Below are 21,684 nucleotides of genomic sequence, written 5' to 3'. Positions count from 1 at the left end.
CAGTCGCTGAACTGACTGAGCCACCCAGGTGCCCCAACACTCTGTAATTTTTTTCTAACATGTAGTTTACTAATTTACCATGTTCTTTGTTTGTGTAAGTTTATTTATTTTGAGAGAGAAAGAGCATGCGCGTGTGAGTGCACTCACATGCTAGATCATGGGAGGGGCAGAGAGAGGGAGAAAGAGAGAATCCCAAGCAGGCCCAGCACAGTTAGTGTGGAGCCCAACCCAGGGCTCCAAGTCATGAACCAAAAGATCATGAACTGACCCAAAATCAAGAGTCAGACACCAAACCAACTGAGCCACCCAGGTACCCCTGAGAAGAAAAGCTAGTAAAAACAAGATAAAAGGGGCCAGCCAGATGTCCAAAGCTGGATACTCCCCTTATATGCTTTTGGCTTCTGTAATCTTGCTTTCCTCCTGTGTCCACCAACTGCCCACCTAGCACCACTGATTAGTGCCCCCCCCCCTTTTTTTGTCTCTCAACCCCTTACCATCCCAACCATAAAAGGAGGCTGATGCCAAGGTTCAGGGCTCAGCCTTTGGAGGTGACTCCGCTGGGCTGGTCCTGGTGGGCAATAAACGTTTTATCCTGGTTCCTGAGTGCACGTGGCTCGTCTCTTCCTGGGCACCGAGTATTTATTATAACACCCCTACTAATTTATCATGTTTAATTATTGTCTCTCTCCTTCCACCAGAACATAAGCTCCCCATACCTGAGGATTTTTGTTCATTTGGTTCTTGAGTGTTTCCCAAGTGTCCAGAACAATGCCAGGCACATATATTTCTGCTGAGTTTAATTGGACGGTAACCATTACCTCTCATATAAAGGGTAACAACTATGACTTTTTCCTTCTAAAACAGCAAAGCCATAAAGCAACAAAAATAAAATATTAATGAATAAATATATAAACTTGTAATGGGAATATCCATTATAAATATAAAAACAAGAGACTGCAGCAATATCAGTATGATAGCAAATAAAATTTAACCTTTAATACATTAAAAAACATTATATAAATCAAACTTCACACAAAATTAAATTGCAACATATAGGAGAGACGTGAACTTACATATCCGATATGTAATGATTTCTTATAAATCAATAAAAGATTGTGTAAGTAAAACAATGGTTGAAAGACATGAAAAATTAAAAAAAATTGATCAAAAATATATAAACCAACCATCAATCTCACTGCAAATTGAAACCATAATGATATGTCACTTTTGCCCATAAGAAAGAAAATTCTATTTTTTTAAAGCTGTACATTTATTTTATTTTATTTTTTTTAAAGTAAATTCCACCCTCAGCATGGGGCTTGAACTCACAACCCCAAGATCATGAGTCATATGCTCTACCAACTGAACCAGCCAGGGACTTGAAGAAAATCCTATTTTAATTAATATCTGAGCCAGTAATTCTACTTCTAGGACCCTATCCCCAATAATTAGAGAGCTGTATAAATACACATGTTCAATGATATTTATTGCAGCAATATTTATGAAAGCAACTTAAAATTCCCACAAAGCAGATAGGCTTAAATAAAGTATGGAATAATCATACCACAGATTATTTTACAGCTGTTCAAAATTATGTTATTGCAGAATAATCAACGATATGGGAAAATGCTTAAGCCATAAAGTTCAAGTTTAAAAAAACCAAAATATTAAAACTGTACATGGAGCAGGATTCCAAAATTTCAAATACAAATACAAATACATATAGATACATATATACATATACCACAAATTGAAAAATAACTAAAAGAAAAATAAACAAATGTTAATATTTGTTATTTTTATGCAGTGGGATTATAAGATATTTTATTTTTTCATTTAAAATTTCTGTATTTTCCAATTTTCCCCAAATTATCAGTTATTGCCTTTCACATTTAGAAAAATAATAAATAAACACTACCACTAATAATATAAAAGTGAGATCAAAGGGGTTCCAAAAGATACAAACATCAACACTTGAGTGTCCTTATTTGTTTTATAAATGGCTAAATCTCCCAGCTAAAAAGTTTTTATTTCCAGTAGAAGCAGTACTTGTGTTTTTTCCTTGACTGGATTTGGATAGAGGATCCACAGCAGCATACTTGATTTGGAAACCTCCCGCTGTCACTGAAGCGTCACTTAGAAACTTCAAGGTCATGACATTTCCTGGTGAGACAGGGGAGTGCAAAAGAACAAAGATGTTACTCTACTTTGATTTGGCTGACAGTCCAAAGACTCATCATTCTTATAGGAGAACATAAAAATTCATGAACCAGACTCCCAGGATTCAGAGCTGGATTCTGAAGACGTGGAATCTGTGCTTCCTTCCATTGTCAAGTACAGCAGAGTGGGAGACTTCTCTATCTCCTCCTCTGGCCCTTCAATCTGTCCTACAGGAAATCTTGCCTATTCTGTTTTAAAAAGTATTCTTTTTTTTTTAAATTTTTTAAAATATTTATTCATTTTTGAGAGTGAGAGAGACAGAGCATGAGAGGCGGAGGGGCAGAGAGAGAGGGAGACATAGAATCCGAAGCAGGCTCCAGGCTCTGAGCTGCCAGCACAGGGCCTGACGCAGGGCTGGAACTCACGGAGTGCGAGATCATGACCTGAGCCGAAGTCGGACAGCTTAACCGACTGAGCCACCCAGGCGCCCCAAAAGTATTCTTTATAGAAGGAACATCCACTGAATTACAGGAGAGTGGCAGGCAGTTTAAACCAGTGAGGTATGGATGGATTATTTATAAGTGATGTCAGGGCAACAAGCTTTCCATTGTAAGAAACAAAGCCACAACACTAACTCCCTACTTTACACAGAATACCTAAATACATTTTGCCTGCATTAAAGACCAAAATGTGCTAAAAGGGAAAATTTATTATATAAAGTAAAATATAGGTATATTTTTCTTTTTGGGGAGGTAAAGGCCTTCTTCATCCACATCACAAATCCAGAATTCATTCCAAAAAAACCCACATAAATTTAATTGTTTGCCAAGCACAGCTTTAAGTGTGTTTCATCTATTAATTCATTTATTCCCCACCACATCATGAGGTGGATATTAAAGTTTTTATGTTACAGGTGAAATTGAGGCATAGAGAGCCTGAGTTGTCCAAAGCTACAACAAAGCTAATGTGGCACAACTGGGTTTGAGCCCAGGCGGTCTCTGCACTGGTCAGTTCATGCTCTGATCCACTACACTTTTCTCAGACTTGGAAGAGTTGCCTAAACTAAAAACAAACAAAGAGAACACATTTTACAGATTACTCAACTAGTTGATATACAAACTGGCAACTGTAGGCCTAGTGCCAGCTTGGCAACGTCTATCAACATTTAAAATGAAATCATTTGTGACCCCAAATTTTCACTTCTAGGAATCTCTTTAAAAAAAAAAGCAAAAAACAAACAAACAAACAAACAAAAAACCCCAGCACCACAAAGTAGAGGTTTAAAAATATCCAGTGAAACGTTAAATAGTGAAAGGAAAACAAACAAAAAAAAAAGAAACAACCATCTGTAGGATGTTAAATATTGGTACATGACAAATTATGTATGGCACATCCATACAGTGACATACTAGGCAATTATTAAAATGAATTTGAATGATCTACATGTTATATGGTGACTTGGAAATACTTCCATGGTGTGTGTGTATATAATGTTTATTTAATACAGGAAAACACCTGGGAGAATGGCTAATGTCTTTCTTGGGTGGGGACAGATGAGGAGAGTGGGTATACTCTTACTTTATATACCTTTTATTAAAGTGATATAGTTTACGGCTGGTTCTTAGTTCATTCATTTTCTGTTTTTGTTTTTTAATATTAATATTCTGGAGTGAACAAGGATATATTTAAGAAGAAAACCAAGTCAGGGGCACCTGAGTGGTTCAGTCAGTTAAGCCTCTGACTTCGGTTCAGGTCATGATCTCATGGTTTGTGAGTTTGAACCCTGCATTGGGCTCTGTGCTGGACAGCTCAGAACCTAGAGCCTGCTTCACATTTTGTGTCTCCCTCTCTCTCTGCCCCCCCCCCCCCGCCCCCAAACTCTGTCTCAAAAATAAATGAACATTAAAAAAAACTTTTTTTTAATACAGAAAACTAGATCAAATGTTAACAGCATTATACTTGACTGACAGGATTATACTTCAAATGTATTTTAAATGTTTTTCTGTTATTTGGTATCAATTTCCTGCTCTTGCTGTTTTGCTAAATCTTTGGCTGTTTTGTTTCACTGTTCTCTTCTGTGTGTTCATTTGTTTCTCTCTGAATCATAAATTGTGTGTTTTCAGTTTCTTGCAGTTATGCTAGAAAAATACTGATTTGTTTACACTTGCAGTAAGTTTAGTCTGTTTTAGACAAAACAAGAAAAATGTCAAGTTTCAGGCATTTGACTCTCCCTTTTTAGTTTTTTTTTTTTCTTTTTTAAGAATAGGATTCTCCTCTCCCAACTACCTCCTACAGCTCATGTCTTCTTTTAACTTTCTGTTAACGTAAAATATGACCTCAAGAAAAGAATGAGACAAACAAATAGTTTAATAGTTTGCCCTGACCAGGGAAATTGTAACATAGAGAATGAATGAATAACATTTAAGTATTAATCATTCAAGAATTGAATAAGAAGTTCCATCTTTTGTAATAATGACGCATAAATGAGAATTTCATGCACCTCAAGGCTAGGGTGTGGGAGTAATTGAGCTAGTGGTGTCTGAGCTTAAGGACTACTTAGAAATTGTAATTCAGTGTATTTTGTTGTTTTTAGTTGCGGAAACATTGTGATAATTTTATAACTTGGAGGAAAAATAGAACAAGTAAGAATGCCAACTACTAGTGCTGGGGATGGAAATAACAAGAAAAAAATAAAAATATCTAAGAAACAAAAGGTTTTCAGCCAGAAAATAGCAGTTTGGGTCAATGGCTGTGGAATTGCTTGTTGAACTAAATATATACGACTATACTTGAGGTATATTGCTTGGAACAAAGTCACAAATAATTTGCAGGAGTTAAAAAGATTTGGAACACATTGCCTACCATAGCTCGCCTTTTGACATTTACTTTGCATAATTAGCATATTAAAAGCTCTCTGACATCTTCCATTAAAGAGATTTGTTTAACATTGGTTTAACCCAATGTTTCCCAAATTTACTTGACCTTAGAGTTCTTTTCTCATGCAACACCTATTAAAAATATCTCCTAGAACTGTGTTCTTTACAACACTGTACTAAGATAAAAATGCAGTTAGTATGATACAAAATTTTTTTCAGTGACAGAAGGTGTTTTTTTTTTTTGACAGAAGGTATTTTTAACAGCTTTAATGCTTTTGAGAATACTTTTCAATCCTTTATTGATGAAACATTTTGGTGTATTACCTCATTTTATGGAAATCATAACCTACAGCAGTTTTCAGGGATTTGCAGATTCGAGACTATCTCAGACTGCATTCCTCCACATAACGAGTCTACACATTTTTAGTGTAAGGTGGCATAAGGCTTTAAGAAGAGACAAACTCTGCATTTTACAAGCTAGCAGGCTACATCTGTCCCAATTGTTCTCTCAACTTTAAAAAGAAAATAGTAGTAACTACTGAGTTCTTAGTTTTCTGTGACACTATGGGAAAACAAACCATAGTCTTACACCTCAATTTAGAGCCATTACCTGTACTAATGATGTCTTCTGGAAGCTCATCTCCACAGTATCTGAAAGGGAATTTTAAAAAAAGAGAAGTCACACGAATGAATATTACACAGCTATTGCAAGTGGCTCTGACCTATAATTAGAGTGCTTTATTTTTCCTAAGTAATGGCTCACTTTCCTATTATTTTATATATATTTTTTATTGTTTTGGGTTTTTTTTTTTTTAACTTGAAATTGTAAGAGAGAAGAGTTAAAAAAAAGTTTGCTGTTTGAAATAACCTCACAGTGTTGAGATTCTTTTTTTTTTTTTTTTTTTTAACATTTATTTATTTTTGAGACAGAGAGAGACAGAGCATGAACGGGGGAGGGGCAGAGAGAGAGGGAGGCACAGAATCGGAAGCAGGCTCCAGGCTCTGAGCCATCAGCCCAGAGCCCGACGCGGGGCTCGAACTCACGGACCGCGAGATCGTGACCTGAGCTGAAGTCGGACACTTAACCGATTGAGATCGTGACCTGAGCTGAAGTCGGACACTTAACTGACTGAGCCACCCAGGCGGCCCTGTTGAGATTCTTAAAAAAAGAACATGTGGCATTTCTACTCTGTGTACTTGCAGAATTATTTGTGTAGTAGACAACTTGAATGTATTTGGAAAATTTTTTAATTTGTTTCTGATTAATCCCGTAAAGCTTTCTTCACAGTTAAAGAGGAATAGGTATATGGCTGATAGTATTAATATTCTGAATTCTAGTGTAGACTGATTTAAATGCGGAAAATTATGTTGGACCTTGTAAGAGGGATTGATTTTTATCTGAATCATGACTTGAAAGGAATTCCCTTGCACATTATATAAAAGGGATGGATTTATCACATAATATAAATACAATAAATGACAAATTAGTCTATTGAAAACCTTTTAAAAAATAGTATGTGATTGTACCTAGGGCTGTAATTGATTTCTGAAACTAGGTTTAGAATAAAAATATCATCTTGATTCTCAAGGTAGGATGTCCATTCTTTCAATAAATACTTAGCTCTTAATTTCCCCAACCCTGCTTCATATCTTCTTCAACCTATTTTTTAAAAAAGTATTTGTATTTTTTCTATTGCAGTGGTCTGTCAGCCAAAGAGCAAAACAAAACAAAACAAAAACAATTTCTGTCCAAAAATTGTTGTTCATTTATGCAAGAAATGCTTGGTTTTTCTTTGTATTTCAGTTACATTTCACGTCACAGCAAACTACTGAGTCTGTCATTTTTAATTGTCCTCACTACCATTTTCTTTCATTAAATTACTGTCATGGATAATAGAAAATTGATCACTGATAGTCTATTGATAATGGATAGTCCAAGATATGCATTATGAAGTGGGGGCTATATAAATAAAAGATATAATTATATACTCTTTGATTTGTAATATTTTGTGAGACATTCAAAGTTTAAACTATATTGATGATTTAGGATGGGAACACAGAAATATTGTGTCCCAGCAAATATTGTCTCCCTTGAAATACTGAGGAAAGGAGCACGTGTTTCTTATGGCAAAGAAAGCTATTTTAAAGCATATTTCCATTGTACTTCTAAGTAAATTGTACGAGAGAAGGGGCTGTACTTCGCCTATTCTTACATTCATAATGCTTAACACAATGCTTTGTACACAGAAGAAAGACAATAATTACTGAATTTATCATTATTTTTAGGAGGTTGATAGAAATTAGAATACTTGAAACTTTCTCGGTTCGCATGTGTCTTCTTCCTTCTGTTGTTAATTAAATCTTGAGGTCTTTTTAGATAGACTGTTTAATTCTTACTGCTGATTACTTAACAGTAATCAAAAGGCAGCTATCACTATTTCAAAAATATGAAAATGTAGCAGCTGACTGGCTTAACGTGCTAAGAAAAATCTTTGCTAAAAAAAGATATGGTGTTGAGGTGCCTGGGTGGCTCAGTTAGTTGAACGTCTGACTCTGGATTTCTGCTCAGGTCATGGTCTCACAGCTCATGAGTTGAGCCCATCGTCTGGTTCTGTGGAACCTGCTTGGGATTCTCTCGCTCACTCTCACTCTCTGTCTCTGCCCCTCCCACCACTCTTGCAAGCCCACGTGTGTGTTCCCTCTCTTTCTCTGACTGTCTCTCTCTCAAATATATAAACTTAAGAAAAAAATAAAGCACAATTTTTAAAGGATATGGTGTTGCAGGGGAGAAAAAATACTGGAAAATCAATAACTGTGGGGACAGGTAAAGAAAATTAAAGAACCATCAAACAAAATATTGGATGTATTTTTAACTTTTTATATGGGGAAACACATACCTTCCCACAAAGCCATGGACATCATCATAACTGTCATATATTTCAACATAGTCAGCCAAGCAAGCTGTGTCATCTTCAAGATCAAAGTCCAAAAAGCTCAGGTGAATACGCTGACCATACTTGAGTCTAATGTGCCAGTAGCAGATCTGGTTATCATCATACTCATTTGGGAAGCCTGGAGATTTAAAAATTCGCTTTGGATCTGTAAAGACACCACCACACTCTTTTGCTGAAGTGGATAAAAAAAAAAAAGAAAGAAAAGAAAGAAAGAAAGCATTAGAAAAAATATTATCCCTATTTTAAACTGATATGCACTTCTTAGTGCCTATTTATTGCTTTTAATGAAATATTAAATACATATACTTGTAGTTAGAGAATAAATGAATTTATTCATTATTCATTGCTAAATTTTCTCAAATGAATATAGATTGAATTTTTAAAAAAAAGTAAAACAGCAAGAAAAAACAGCAATTTAATTGTGCTCTTGTTTACTTTTTTTCCTTTTTATCTTTTCAGCTTAGAATGTGCAGGTCTCATGTGTATATATTTTGATGAATACATATACCAATTTTACCAACAGCCCAATCAAGATGGCTGGGATTTTGTCCCGTGATGTCAACACTGTGTCTTCAAGACTCTTGAACATTTAGAATAATGAGTCCCATAAATTCTGTTTGGAAAATCATTATAGAATTTCAGGATCACAAGGGACCTTGGAGGTCACTGTAATTCAGTTAAAAAGAATAATTTACAATCATTCTATACTCCTTTTACTGGTTTTAAACTAACACCTTGATCCTAATATTTGAGGATTTGATGGAGATATTAATGTTTGTTTTTTTTTCAAGTAATTTATCATTTTCTGGATTACTGTCATCCTTATAAGCTGTATGAGAACAAACAGACCAGCAACCTCTGCCAGTGATTTTACAGTGTGACCTTGAGGGAAAGGTATGGAAAGGCCCTGGTTAATTTTAATTTCAGATCAAATAAGTGTCTTGTGTCCTGAAAAAAAGTACAGTCTGGAAACTCAAAAATTACACGAGTGGTGGTGGTGGTGGTGACTGTGAGGAGTGTTCGAAGATATCTTTCATTATATCAGTTAGAGACTTTTTCCAAGAATGTTATCCTTTAAAACAACTATTTAAAAAAAAAATTGGTTAGAATCCTGAATACCATAGAAGGTAAGGAAGCTTATCTCCCCAAGGACCCAACAGAATCTTAGAAAGACAGGGGAATGACAAAAGAAAGAAGGTCAGGGATCCAGTCTGAGCTCTGTGACCACTGGATACTTCAGTTTCTTCATGGGTAAAGTAAATATAATCATGTCTCTCCTATTACCTACTTCACAGGATTATTCTTAGGATAGTAACACGGAAGATAACTAAGGGTGTTACATAAAATGTAAGCTGTTCTTATTGTAATATTAAATATTATATAATACATAGCTCATATGTGTACATAAGCATATACAGTGCCAGCTTTTGGAGTGACTTGCCCTGTCCCCTACCATCCTATCTTTATTGTCCCTACCATTAGATTAGGAAACAATTCAAATATTGAACAATTTGTCTATTTAGCCCTATCAATCAGCTCTACATTTTATTGATTAATTAATAATCATTGCCTTATTTTTATGATATGGTTATGATTTTTTCCTTCCAATTATTTTTCAGCAAACTGTTCTTCCCTCAGTGCTAGTTCAGGCGGTCCCCAGTCCCCTTCAGGCTCACCACATCCTAAAAACTCAGCCAGTCACTGAATCCAAAAGTAAGCTGAGAATTGAGTAAGAACAAGTGTCTCAGGATTCTGTACAAATATTCCCAGAGTAAAAATGATTCAGCCTCTATGAGAAACAAAAGCAATTTATAAAAATTTGTAAGTTAAGGCGGCGTTTGTATAAAAGGGCAAGGAAATACTGTAGGAAACTTCCAATTGGCACTTCTTTGTCTCCCCTAGATCTTGACACATGGAAATGATTGAATAGATGCTCAGAGATCCCAAAGTTTATCAAGCAAAGAAAGAATCAGGGAATATACTTGGAAATAAAAGTTACTCTTAAGAGTAAACAGAAAGTTGCTTGTATGAATATATTGAAGAAAAAGGAAGAGAGGAAAAGGGAAGGAAAAGAAGGTATATGGACTATTAATAATGTCTGAATATAGAACTAAATATAAAATAGATTTAATGTATGTCAAAGTGATTGAAAATTATAGTCCTACATAAATGCACTGTAAGTGTTTATTCATATTTTGTCGAGTGGAAATAGATGGCTCTAGGCAAAATTCTTTTCTACTTAGAATACACATTATTTTAAGATAAAGATTAGTTACAAACATGAGAAACTATTTTCCAATGGTTAATATCATTATATAATAGATTCTATAATAATATGCTAGAACTTCACTATAACTTATTATAACTTTACTATAGGGACTTTCTTATAAGGTAGATCCAAATAAGGCAACACCTGAGGGTGTTTGTGACCCTAAATGTGAGACAGATGGTAACACATTATAATTCTTCGTAGTATCGTCCTGGGGAAAATATATCCAAAAAGAACAATCTATTTTTTCTCCAAGAACATGAATACAGAATAGCTCTTTAGAGTAATTATGTTGAATTAATTTTCTTTTTAAAAATTTCCTAGCTACAGTTAACCATGGGAAAAAATATGAATAAAAATATACTGTATAATAATAACTAATATATCCAGTATATAATTGTGAAAACAAATCACAGAATAAGAGTTGCTTAGTTTGGTAGTTTAAGAATTTATGCACAAAAAGAAATTAGGGGAAGGGGTGCCTGGGTGGCTCAGTCAGTTACGCATCAGACTTCAGCTCCGGTCATGATCTCACGGTTTGAGTTTGAGCCCCACGTCAGGCTCTGTGCTGACAGCTCGGAGCCTGGAGTCTGCTTTAGATTCTGTGTCTCCCTCTCTCTGCCCCTTCCCTGATTGTTCTCTCTCTCTCTCTCTCTCTCTCTCTCTCTCTTTCTCTCTCAAAAATTGATAAGGATTTTAAAAAATTAAAAAAAAAGAAATTAGGGAAAGAGTTTATTTTGTCTCTTTTTTCCCCATTCTATCAAAGAGGTAATTTTGAACAGTTAACATTGTAGCATCGCTTTGTTGTGTTAGCTAATTAACCGAGACAAGTTTATAACCTGCTTCTCTCCCGTTCCCCAATCCCCCCCCCCCACCGCTTTGTGATTGGGAATAGAAAAAGATGTAGCATAGAAAAGGCCTGAATCCGTGATACAAGCTACCTGTTAATTATTAGATATCTGAATTGGCGTAAGTTATTAGACTTTGAATTTCCTAATTTCTAAAATGGGTATAACAGTAGCTTCTTGCAGAATTGTTGCATTATGTGACAGTGTATATGAGGAAGGAGCATGAGTCAGTATCTGGCATGGCATAATCATTCTGTGAATTGTTGTTATTATTATTTTTTTAAATGTTTATTTTTGAGAAAGAGAGGGTGCAAGTGGGGGAGGAGCAGAGAGAGGGGAGACAGGATCCAAAGCAGACTCTGCATTGACAGCAGACAACCCAATGTGGATCATGACCTGAGCCGAAGTCAAACGCATAGCCGACTGAGCCACCCAGATGCCCCTGAATGGTTGTTATTATTAATAATTATCATCGCTAAGTTGATTTATCTCCGGGAGAAGGAGCCATTTTTTCTTTAACATCTCTGTTGTTGTTAACGCGTCAACTGTTTTTGTGAAGTATAAAATTATTATTTTTAACAAACCATGTGGGTTGTAGCAATAGGCATCCCATCTTTCACTCCTATTAAGACGGACTCCATAATCGATAATGCCAGTTTTTCCAAATCCACAGTTGGGCCCGGGTTTCACAATGGGATATCCAACTCTGCCCTTGGCCATCCACCCAGCAGCACAGACATGAAATCCTGCAAGAGAAGGAAAAGGTTATAGGCCTAAAGGGTAAAGTTCCTCAGCTGAGTGAAGGTCAGCTTAATAAAAATAACTGCTTCTCAACTGCCCAAATCCAGTTATGGAAAAGGAGAAAAATTGTTTCCTTCCTTCCTTTTTCTTTTTCTTTTTTTTTCTTTTCTTTTCGTTTCTTTTCTTTCTTAACTGTTTTCTTAAAAAATAAAATAAAGTTTGAATACATATAAAATATAACATCTGACATGTAGTAGAAAATGACATCTTATTTGAAAACAAAGAGGCAGGGGCACCTGGGTGGCTCAGTTGTAAGCATCCGACTCTTGGTCATGACCTCACGGTTTGTGAGTTTGAGCCCCACATTGGGCTTCATGCTGACAGCACAGAGCCTGCTTGGGATTCCCTCTCCCTCTCTTTCTGCCCCTTCCCTGCTTGCTCTTTGTCTCTCTCTCAAAATAAACAAGCTTAAAAAAAAATTTTTTTTTAAGAAAAAAAGAGGCAGATGGACTGGAAATCATAATACCATGGATATGAAAACAATCCAAGTTCAGAGCTGGCTTCTTTTCACGAAGGACCTATCTAGGGGCATGAAGTAATTTCTGAAATTACCCATCAATCCTGGAAAATAATTTTTTTTTCAAATGATAATTAATTTCTATTTCAGGATCAATTAACATTTGCTAATATTTTTACAAATTTGAATAGGGATAAAAATGCTCATAAATTTCGAACAAAGCCGCAGCCCTGTTTTCCTTGCCCAGCTTCGGAGGCTGTTTAAATATTTGCCACTGCCAGCCAAGAGCAGTTTTATTAGAAGTCGAGGGCAGTTAGTAAAGGCCCTGGCCTCTGTATCCATCTTTCAGTTACTGCTTCACACATAGCCTTATGGGTCTAGACTGAACAATCTGGTGGTGAGACTTTGGGGACTTGAGACAACACCTTTATTTTTATCCTGAGTAATATGTAATAATAACGTAAGCTTTGCCAGGTATTTTTCTTCCAGCAAAGGAGTTTCTTCAACGGAGAAGAAAGCTCTGAATGGGGGTGGCCTTCTGGATTTTCCTATAAGTCCAGGAGAAATTATCAAGGTGCATTTTTTTTTTTTTTTTTTTTTTAAGAAGCAACTAGCATTAGTTAGTCACTGGGTTTACACCAGGTTTCCTGACATCATCTTCTCAGTTTCTTTTTCCTGTTATATTATAACCTCTTTATCTTCCTTTTGATCCTAAAGTACAAATGTATTCTCCCACTTAACTTTAAAAAATTTGAAAAGAAAAAAGCCACCAAATTCAATATTTCTTCTACCAAGCAAATTTCTTTGTAAAACTTAACACAGTAACATTAAATAGCTGAGGAACCCATACTTGGACTTTAAGAAAAGATAGTATTAAAAATAAATAGAAGTGGCATTAAAATTAATGAGGAATAGAAATGATGTTGACATAATGATATCTTTGTTTTCCTTTGACTTTTATTATATTAGCTCATAATGGCTTGTGACCCCCAAATAAGCTGCTAGTACTAAGAACTTTTCAGTGGCTCTAGGGAGAGAAGGTGGGAGAAGCCAGAGAGCAGAGATGTCACAGGGGCTTAGAGAAACTATTGGAAGTACTGGTGAGAGAAATCTTATGAAGGGATTCCAGAAAAGTGGGATGCCCCCCCCTCCCCCCAAAGGTGAAAAAGAAGAAAAATCATTGTCAAATCAGTTACCAATTTTTCTGGCTGCCTCTAGTTGCTTGTAGGTGGCGAGACGGCCACCTTCATATTCACACACTGCCTTGGCTTCTGCGTAGGTGAGCTTGTATTTGCCAGACCTCGCTTCTCTGTGGTACACACCTGCTGCTTGTTCTGTGAATTCACAAAAGGCCATGAATACGCTATGATCCATTCTTGCGGAACAAAGGAAATTTTGTGGTCTCATCTAGAAGATTACATCAGCTATTGTTCCTGCCAAAGAGTTTCCTGGGTCAGTGGCCTTGGGTGGCTAAGTTTTCATTGTTAGAAAGCTTTGGGGAAAAAAGAAAATTTGAGGGGAATTTTAGGGAAATTCGAGGACAGAGACAGAAACTTGAGGCTAAATTATGTTTCTGAACTGATAGCCTGAAAGAAAGCTGTAATACAACATTGTATTTCCATACTAGCAAAAGGTGACAAAGTTTTGACTTTTTCGGGCTTTGTTTTAAATCAAATAAAAAATCAGGGGCGCTTGGGTGGCTCAGTCGGTTGAGCGGCCGACTTCAGCTCAGGTCATGATCTCGTGGTCCGTGGGTTCGAGCCCCGCGTCGGGCTCTGTGCTGACCGCTCAGAGCCTGGAGCCTATTTCAGATTCTGTGTCTCCCTCTCTCTGACCCTCCCCTGTTCATGTTCTGTCTCTCCCTGTCTCAAAAATAAATAAAATGTTAAAAAATAAATCAAATAAAAAATCAGAAAGGTAAACCATAAGGGGGAAAGGAGGTAAAAGCAAAAAAAAAAAAAAAAAAAGGAAAGAAGGAAAGAAAAGAAAATTGATCCATTATGTAGGTTCACAATGATGGAGGAGAATAATCCAACATATCTATGTGAGGGAAATGACTAATGCAATATAATTGAGACTTTAGTAAACAAATCAAAAACTGAGGAAAGGTTTGAAGGAATCCAAAGCAAATAAATATTGCATTAAGGAAAAAAAATATTCAAACACAGCAGAGAAAAAACTGGGCACACCAAACAACCAGTTGGTACATTCTTTTATCTGGTTTGTCTTTTTTAGTTCACATGTTGTTCCCAACATATTTTAGGGAGTAAGTCATAAATGAATTGTCTTCCAGTAGATCACTGTTTAAATTGTTTTGAGTTTGGAGTGCATTTTGCCATAGAAACAATGTGAAAATATTTCCAGGACAATAGTCATAACATTATCTCTAGTAGTTCTGTGTAGACTCTCAGATTATGGTTAAGTCTTTGTACCCTGACCTATACAATCAGCCACCATTAAGATCATTTCCAATGGGGACACTGCGTGGCTCAATCCCTTAAGCATCCGATTCTTGATTTAGGCTCAGGTCATGATCTCACCATTTGTGAGACTGAGCCCAGCACCAGGCTCTGCACTGACAGTGGGAGCCTGTTTGGGATTCTCTCTCTCCCTCTCTCTCTCTGCCCCTCCTCCATGCATGCTTTCTCCCTCTCTCAAAAATAAATAAATACACTTTAAAAAAGAAAGGATCATTTCTAATGAAAACACATATTCCTCAGCATGCAGCAAGACACAAATCCAGTAGTGTTAGAAATGCCATTGATTACTCTCTTCCCCAAGCTGAAGCTGACACTCCCATACTTTAATAGGAATAGCGGCTTGGCACTTGCCCTCTTTCCCCTGGACTGCAGGGGAATCCTGCTCTTACATATTATGTGGTAAAGTCCCATCACTTAGTCAATTCGATGCTCTTAGGGCAGTGAACACAAGAAATATCAAAGTTATCTTCCTGTTTGAAAGCCGCCCGCTGCCCAAGTGTCTGTCCTTCATATGGTAAAGCCTCATAAACTAAACTTTCTCTAGTTTCCAGTTTGGTCATTTTAAGAATATACTGTGAGTTTTGCTAAATGGATCAAGTCCTGTTCCCAAGCAACTTGGACACTAGTGGGCAATGGAAGCACCTTTATTTTGAGGTACAAAAGTACTAGGGCTTTTAGTAGAGAAGGGGGACATTTTGAACTTACTTTTGTATCCTAACAGAGATTATCAAAAATGTCAAAATTGTATCTATTCCCTGAGAATATAGACTATGAGATCTTTATTAGTATGAATTATTTTAATGCCTGCAAATGTTTCTCAAACTAAGATTTCCTTGGTATTTTACTCCCTAATCAAAAGATGATATGTGTAGGAAAAAAAGTTAATGGACAGAGGTTTTTGAAAAATAATTTTAAGTTTTCCTCCCAGTAATATTTCCTAAATTTTGGGGACTGGAACTCATCTAATAATAAGATAGTAACTTGAATATGCTATTATTTTCAATTCATTAAATAATATTAATATCATACATGTTTCCTGAAAGAGAAACAAACTTCTGTTATTTTGCCTTATGAACAGGTTGAGAACTCTTGTTGTAATATTTGACAATTTTAAGCAGACATTTATTTGAAAGTATTCCTCAATTCAGCATTTTAAACTACTAAGATGGTCCTTTGTACAATGTGTCCTAATTTTATTATTATTTTTATTTATTTTAATATATGTTTATTCATTTTTGAGAGAGAGAATGTGGGTGCACTAGCAGTGGAGGGGCACAAAGAGAGGGGGACAGAGGATCTGAAGAAGGCTCTATGTTGAGGGCAGTGAGCCTAATGACAAGGGGCTCGAAATCACAAACCATGAGATCATGACTTGAGCTGAAATCAGATGCTCAACCAACTGAGCCACCCAGGCATCCCGAGTCCTAATTTTAACAGTTTTACTTTTCAGAAGAAATAATAATTTATTAATTTTTATCATCCATAGTCTTTCATTTAAACTGTATATCTATTTAACCAATACATTTTTTTTGTTTGGTTACAAAGGGGCGACAGTAGCATGTTGGCTCTGGTTTCTCCTGTTGGTTCTTCAGTGGACACATGGTGTATTACTGCCCAAGCCTCAGTTTCCCCATCTATCAAATGGGAATAATGATAGCTATTTTTGGAATAAACAGACCATTAAAACCCACAAACATAACCTCTGGATCCTAGTAGGAGTTCATGATAATGTTACCTGTCCTTCTTCTTTTTCGCATTCAATACAGTGGCTGAAAAGCATTGCTTATTTGTGCAATTTTGATTTTCATAATCTATGTAAACTAGGTGATGTGTCTTATCCTTACTATTAAAAAATTACTATTTAAGGCATATTAATTACTATTTAAGGAACTGGAAGATATCAGAGTTACAAATGAATCTTTGTACAAATGATCCCCTACTTTGACCTTCTCGTGTTACTAGCGTGGAACTGAGACGAAGAGTTTAAAATGCCTTGTTCGTGTTAGTTGCTAGCAGATTCCTGCCTTCCTACCCAACTCTCTTCCCTCTCTAAATAGTTTCTAATACCATATTGACCTAACCAACTGTAAACAATTTGTGTTAGGCTGACTGGTCAATAATTTGTCCCAGATTGAAGCAATTTGCAATTACCCCGAGCCTCAGATTTGCAGCATACTATTAACATTTGGGTGTGCTCCTCTCTACCTCTAGGACAGAACTTCTATTGTCTAGGTTCACATTTTTGTAATATACAGCCTCACTTAAAAAAACAACAGCTCCAAATTACTGGATCATTAGAGAATTTGACAGCATTTCAAGATTTTTGCATATGGATTTAATTCTTACTAGCTTTATGGCAGTTTTTTCCATTTCTAACAAAGGTGTGTATATTTCCTAAGTTTGATGATGTGCAAGGAAAATAAACAAAGAGACTTGTTCACTCCTCGAGAAAGTCCCAAACACCATCTTGGCCAAATGGATTGCACTGTTCAGCATTAAACTAGTTCACTGGCTCAAGCTGAAGAAAGAAGGGGCAAGGCTGTGCATTGCAAATTGAGCTTTTTAATGAAATCCGCATGGCTACAGTTATTACCAAAGAGAAACATGCTGAAAGGGAAAATATTCCATGTCCATGTGCTGCTTAGCAAGCCAAAAGACAAGATCTAGGTTAATTTTGCTTTCTCTTTATCTCTCTATTTTATACAAGAATTTGTCAATTTTCTTCTCAAGTAATTCAGAATTTTTTCACTATGAAATACAGTAATGAACATAAAGCCGTATTAATTTGTGTCATGAGAAAGCATTGTTTAGAGTACTATACAGGGTATTTTGAGTTTTCTCTATCTGGCCTTTTTTTTTGCACAGTTAGGCCCATACCTTTCCTTACATTTAACAAAACAAAACAACAAAAGAAACTTTCCTTGTCTGACAAAAGGGGTAGAAAAGTATTTATATGGATAGTTCAGACAAAAGAAATCAGAGTGGTGAGACTACATTCAGAAAAACAAGCCTTTTTCTTTTTTCTTTTTGTATTGCAAGCTGGCTTTGCATCCAACTAGTCAAAAGATGTTTGGAAATAGCAAGATATACCTTACAGGTCAGAGTACATGGGCAAAAGCTTATAAAATTATTGTATATTCCAGTTTACCTGTTATGTTTCTGTTTTGATTACCTGTTGTGAAATCTGAATGCAAATGCATCGAAAAAAAAACATGGTGTTTTTATTTTGCTAAACTTTCCCTACTATTACCATCACATCTGCTTTGAAAATGTTAAAATATATTTTCATATGGAATATAAATATTACCCTCTATTTTTCTACTGAATAGCTCACTTTGTAAAAAGAAAACTATTTTTAATTTAGAAGGCAAGAACACTTTTTTTTAAAAAAGAGGCATATGCATTCCAATAGCTGTTTTTCCTCAACATTTTCTTTGAAAACATCAGCCTTGAACAGAACAAAAATTTTACTGCTTTGATTCACTTCTGTATGAATTCAAAGTAACATCCCCAATAAGAAGCTCATGAGTGAAGTTTCTTACCAAGCCATATGGAGTTATGAAAAATTCCGTTCTTGAATCCCCATCCGTGAGCCTCTTCCCACAGCAAGACAAATAAGTAAATTAAGATGATCATATCTCAGTTGTAGAGAAGTTATAGCCTGTTTGGGGCTGCTCAGGATGAGTTCTCAGAGCAGAGGCTGAAATGTGACTGAAACATCTGGTTTCCACATCTTTTAAATGGTTTTTTTCAGCTGTGAGGTCAGCAAGTACTCTCCAATGGCGTTTTTTGCTGTAGAGTTACACAATTAACTCAGTGTCTGGAGCAAATCCTCTGACTCATTTGCATTGGCAACCAAAACTAAGGATATAGAATGATGATTTACATTTTAAAATTCATTTACTCAGAAAGCGGTTCATTTTTTCTGCCTGTCACAGATGCTTTTCTATTAGGAAGTTTGTGTAACTTGTTGCAGATTCAGCAGTGATGAAAACAAAACCAAAAAACTTCAGTAGGAATTTTAAGAGAAACCTTGAATGTCTTAATTGCAGTAAGTCAATTATGGAGTGTGGGGTTTGGGCTTAAACACTAACCTTGAACTTGACGATAGTAAGTTTACTCTAATCTTCTCTAAACATTGCCAAGCTTGTATAGAAAATTTAAAACAAAGGTGGGCATAGTTTGGTGAACCCTAAACTATCTGCAGTGATGTAGGATTTCTTTACCCTTTGTGTTTGTCCTGGGGTGGATCTGTTACCGTCCCTGGCTTATTGTGGTCAGCAGGTAAAGACATCAACTTCCGGAAAAGTAGCTCTGTTTCAGAGCTTTAGGACATTCCAGCAGCTTTGGGGCATCTTATTATAACACAAATTTCCCGAGGCCACAATGCCTTGAAGGTGTGGGAGGAAGGTGGGTGGGTGGAGAGTCAAAGTTAATAAAAATATGGCCCTAGCTGCCCCAAACCACTCTGTGAAGATGATCAAAATGATAGGTAATAATTATTAGTAGCAGAGTCACCATGCCTTAAAATAATCCAAGCTTTCCACTCCTTTTGTGTAGAGTCCATGGGTCTAGTAATATCCCCACTGCTCTGATACTAGGAGCATTTCCTGTTGATTGAGAGCCATTTTGGGGCAGCATTTGCCTCTCTTTCTTATAAGTCATTCTTTGCTATTTAGTGTTTCTACTCTTGCTGCCACGTTGCTTTCCCTTTGCTTTCATATTCATTTTTCTCATGCTTTCTTAGGCCCTCCAGTGATACTGGAATCCTTAGAAAATGCCAATTTTCTAGATGCGCCTGGTCTGAAGTGAGCTTAGACTCCCTTAGGCATCTTTGCAACGAACACTGAAGGCATACTTCCATCTCATCTCTCCTCGAAAGAGCGGTTGTGGAGACGTAGGCTGAGGGTACAGAATTTACTGGATGCTCACTGAGTTATGCACAAAGTTATTAGGGTTCAAAATATTCTGGGCCTGCAGCAAATAAGAAATGATGGAATTGTGTCACAGCTCACTGTCAGGGTTAGAGAGTTTCAGTTTGGTGCAAAAGAGGATATAGTCTAGACCAGGTGGGTGTAACTGTGAAGACCACAGTCATGGGCAGAGAGAACAGGATGAATAACTAGTTGGAAGGAGCAAACCATGATATTGCTCTGGAAAGTAGAATTATATGAGTATTTTAAGTTTGTGGTTTAGGAAGTAAATATAACTTAACTTGTTCAAGGGTACAGCAAAATCATCACAGCCTTCCCCATTCTTTGGTCATATTTCTTTGGCTGTGCCCTTTCTGCATTTCTTCGAAATACCCAATTTCTTCTGGCTCCCATTTATCAAACATTACTCTCAGGAAAGGGTTGGAAGTGAATCTTTACTTAGGTCAAGTAACTAACAACAGATACCCATCTTTGTTTATTTGCGTTTTAGTGAAGCTCCAAGTATGGAAAGGTGTGAATGTGCACTTTGTTTTAACATAAAAATTTAATGATTGCTTTGAGGGATTAACCCAATCCAGGGTAGAGGATTTCTTTTCCTCTCTCACAACTTGATTGGGTGGGAATCAAGGGGAAGACAACTGGGAGATGAAGAGTAGCAAAGGGAGTATAGCCTATGAACTTACCTTGGTGCCTAAGGTAACAAGTCATCCCCTGCCCAACCCTTAGTGCATACTACCCAGGAAGTTTCTGGGGAGCTGAGAGAAGATACATTTAGAAAAGTTCCTTTAAAGAGGTCCAAAGACTACCAGTCAGATTGCTCTACCTCCTTAGATGAATGCCATGCCACACCTCTCTGCCCCCAATCTCTTCATCGGTCCATCAAGGTGTGCAGTGTTTCCTTTTGAGCCTGTCAGTTACTGGCAGAAAATCCAGGAACACTTTTTTTTTTTTTTTTTTTTTTGTAGAGGCAGCCCCTGTTTTGGTTGCTTTTCCAAAATGTTCCAGTACCCATATACCTAAGCAGCTACTAGATACCCTAAAAACATGGTGGAGAGAACTCCACACCTGATTTGGGCTAAGACTGCACTAATCAAGCTTGAGATCTCCTAGGCCAGCACAGTAGTTTAGTGATGTCACTATTACACAAATTTAAAAAAAAAGACTCTAAAGTAGAATTTCAAATATCTGTTGGAGGATGAGAAGAGGCGTATTAAAATTTTTTTGATATACTCAGTCTCGGCCGAGAGGAAAAAGTATGGAGAAATGTCAGGTGGATATGTAGAGAGGGGAGAAAAGGAAAGGAGGGAAGAAAAACAAATTCTAAGACATCACATACATATCTGATTATACTTTAAAAAGACTGGATTTGAATAGCAAGGAATTGTAGGAAAATTCTATTCTTTGGCCACAGTATGAAAACTAAAACATAAATTATATCATTTATTGATTATATTTTGCAATCTTGGAAAGAGAAGGAAAAAGCAAGAGGAAAAGAAAAGGGTGGAGTTCAGTGAATTACAAAATATGTCAATAGAAGACATCTTTAAGAACACTTCCAGTAAGACCACGAAATTATATTACAGGAATGCGTCATCCACCCTAAGATCTCCATATGGACTTGTATGGAAATAAAGGCAATAATGGAAATTGAGGTCATTCCCTTCAGCCTGATTTAAAACAATTGGAGAGAAATTCTGATGCATGCCACAGAACAAAGTTAAAGAAATAAAATACGTGGCATTCTACTCATTCATTCAATAAATGCTTTCAAATCTTCAGGTGGAACGCTGCCAACTTTTACAGGGCCAGTGAGCAGGTTGGGGCCAATGTAGAACAATGGGAAATATATAGAAAAGTGAAAGATTTAATTGTTTTATATCAAAAAGCTTTTAGGAAGTGAATGTG

The 21,684-nt window shown here is 36.4% G+C and overlaps 1 protein-coding gene across 1 annotated transcript; it reads right to left on the bottom strand.

Moving 5' to 3' along the window:
• Window positions 1-1,465: 1,465 nt before the first annotated feature.
• On the bottom strand, window positions 1,466-18,583 carry TNFAIP6 (TNF alpha induced protein 6). The gene is made up of 6 exons (XM_045479780.1): window positions 18,388-18,583; window positions 13,562-13,699; window positions 11,692-11,853; window positions 7,934-8,162; window positions 5,647-5,687; window positions 1,466-2,163 (listed from the first exon to the last, which is right to left on the bottom strand). Exons 1-6 carry the CDS (start codon window positions 18,479-18,481, stop codon window positions 1,994-1,996), a joined length of 834 nt encoding a protein of 277 aa, XP_045335736.1. The 5' UTR covers window positions 18,482-18,583; the 3' UTR covers window positions 1,466-1,993.
• Between the last annotated feature and the right edge of the window lie 3,101 nt (window positions 18,584-21,684).

This window comes from Leopardus geoffroyi, chromosome C1, assembly GCF_018350155.1.
Source record: "Leopardus geoffroyi isolate Oge1 chromosome C1, O.geoffroyi_Oge1_pat1.0, whole genome shotgun sequence".
NCBI classification, from domain to species: Eukaryota; Metazoa; Chordata; class Mammalia; order Carnivora; family Felidae; genus Leopardus; species Leopardus geoffroyi.
Note: the sequence above shows the minus strand (reverse complement) of the source record. Positions and strands in the feature narration are given on the sequence as shown.

Coding starts and splice junctions, on each gene's coding strand:
- TNFAIP6 (XM_045479780.1), bottom strand. CDS start 18,481: ATGATCATCTTAATTTACTTATTTGTCTTGCTGTGGGAAGAGGCTCAC. Junction 8,163..11,691: donor CTATTGCTACAACCCACATG/GTTTGTTAAAAA, acceptor TATCCACTTCAG/CAAAAGAGTGTGGTGGTGTC. Junction 5,688..7,933: donor GTCCATGGCTTTGTGGGAAG/GTATGTGTTTCC, acceptor ATTCCCTTTCAG/ATACTGTGGAGATGAGCTTC.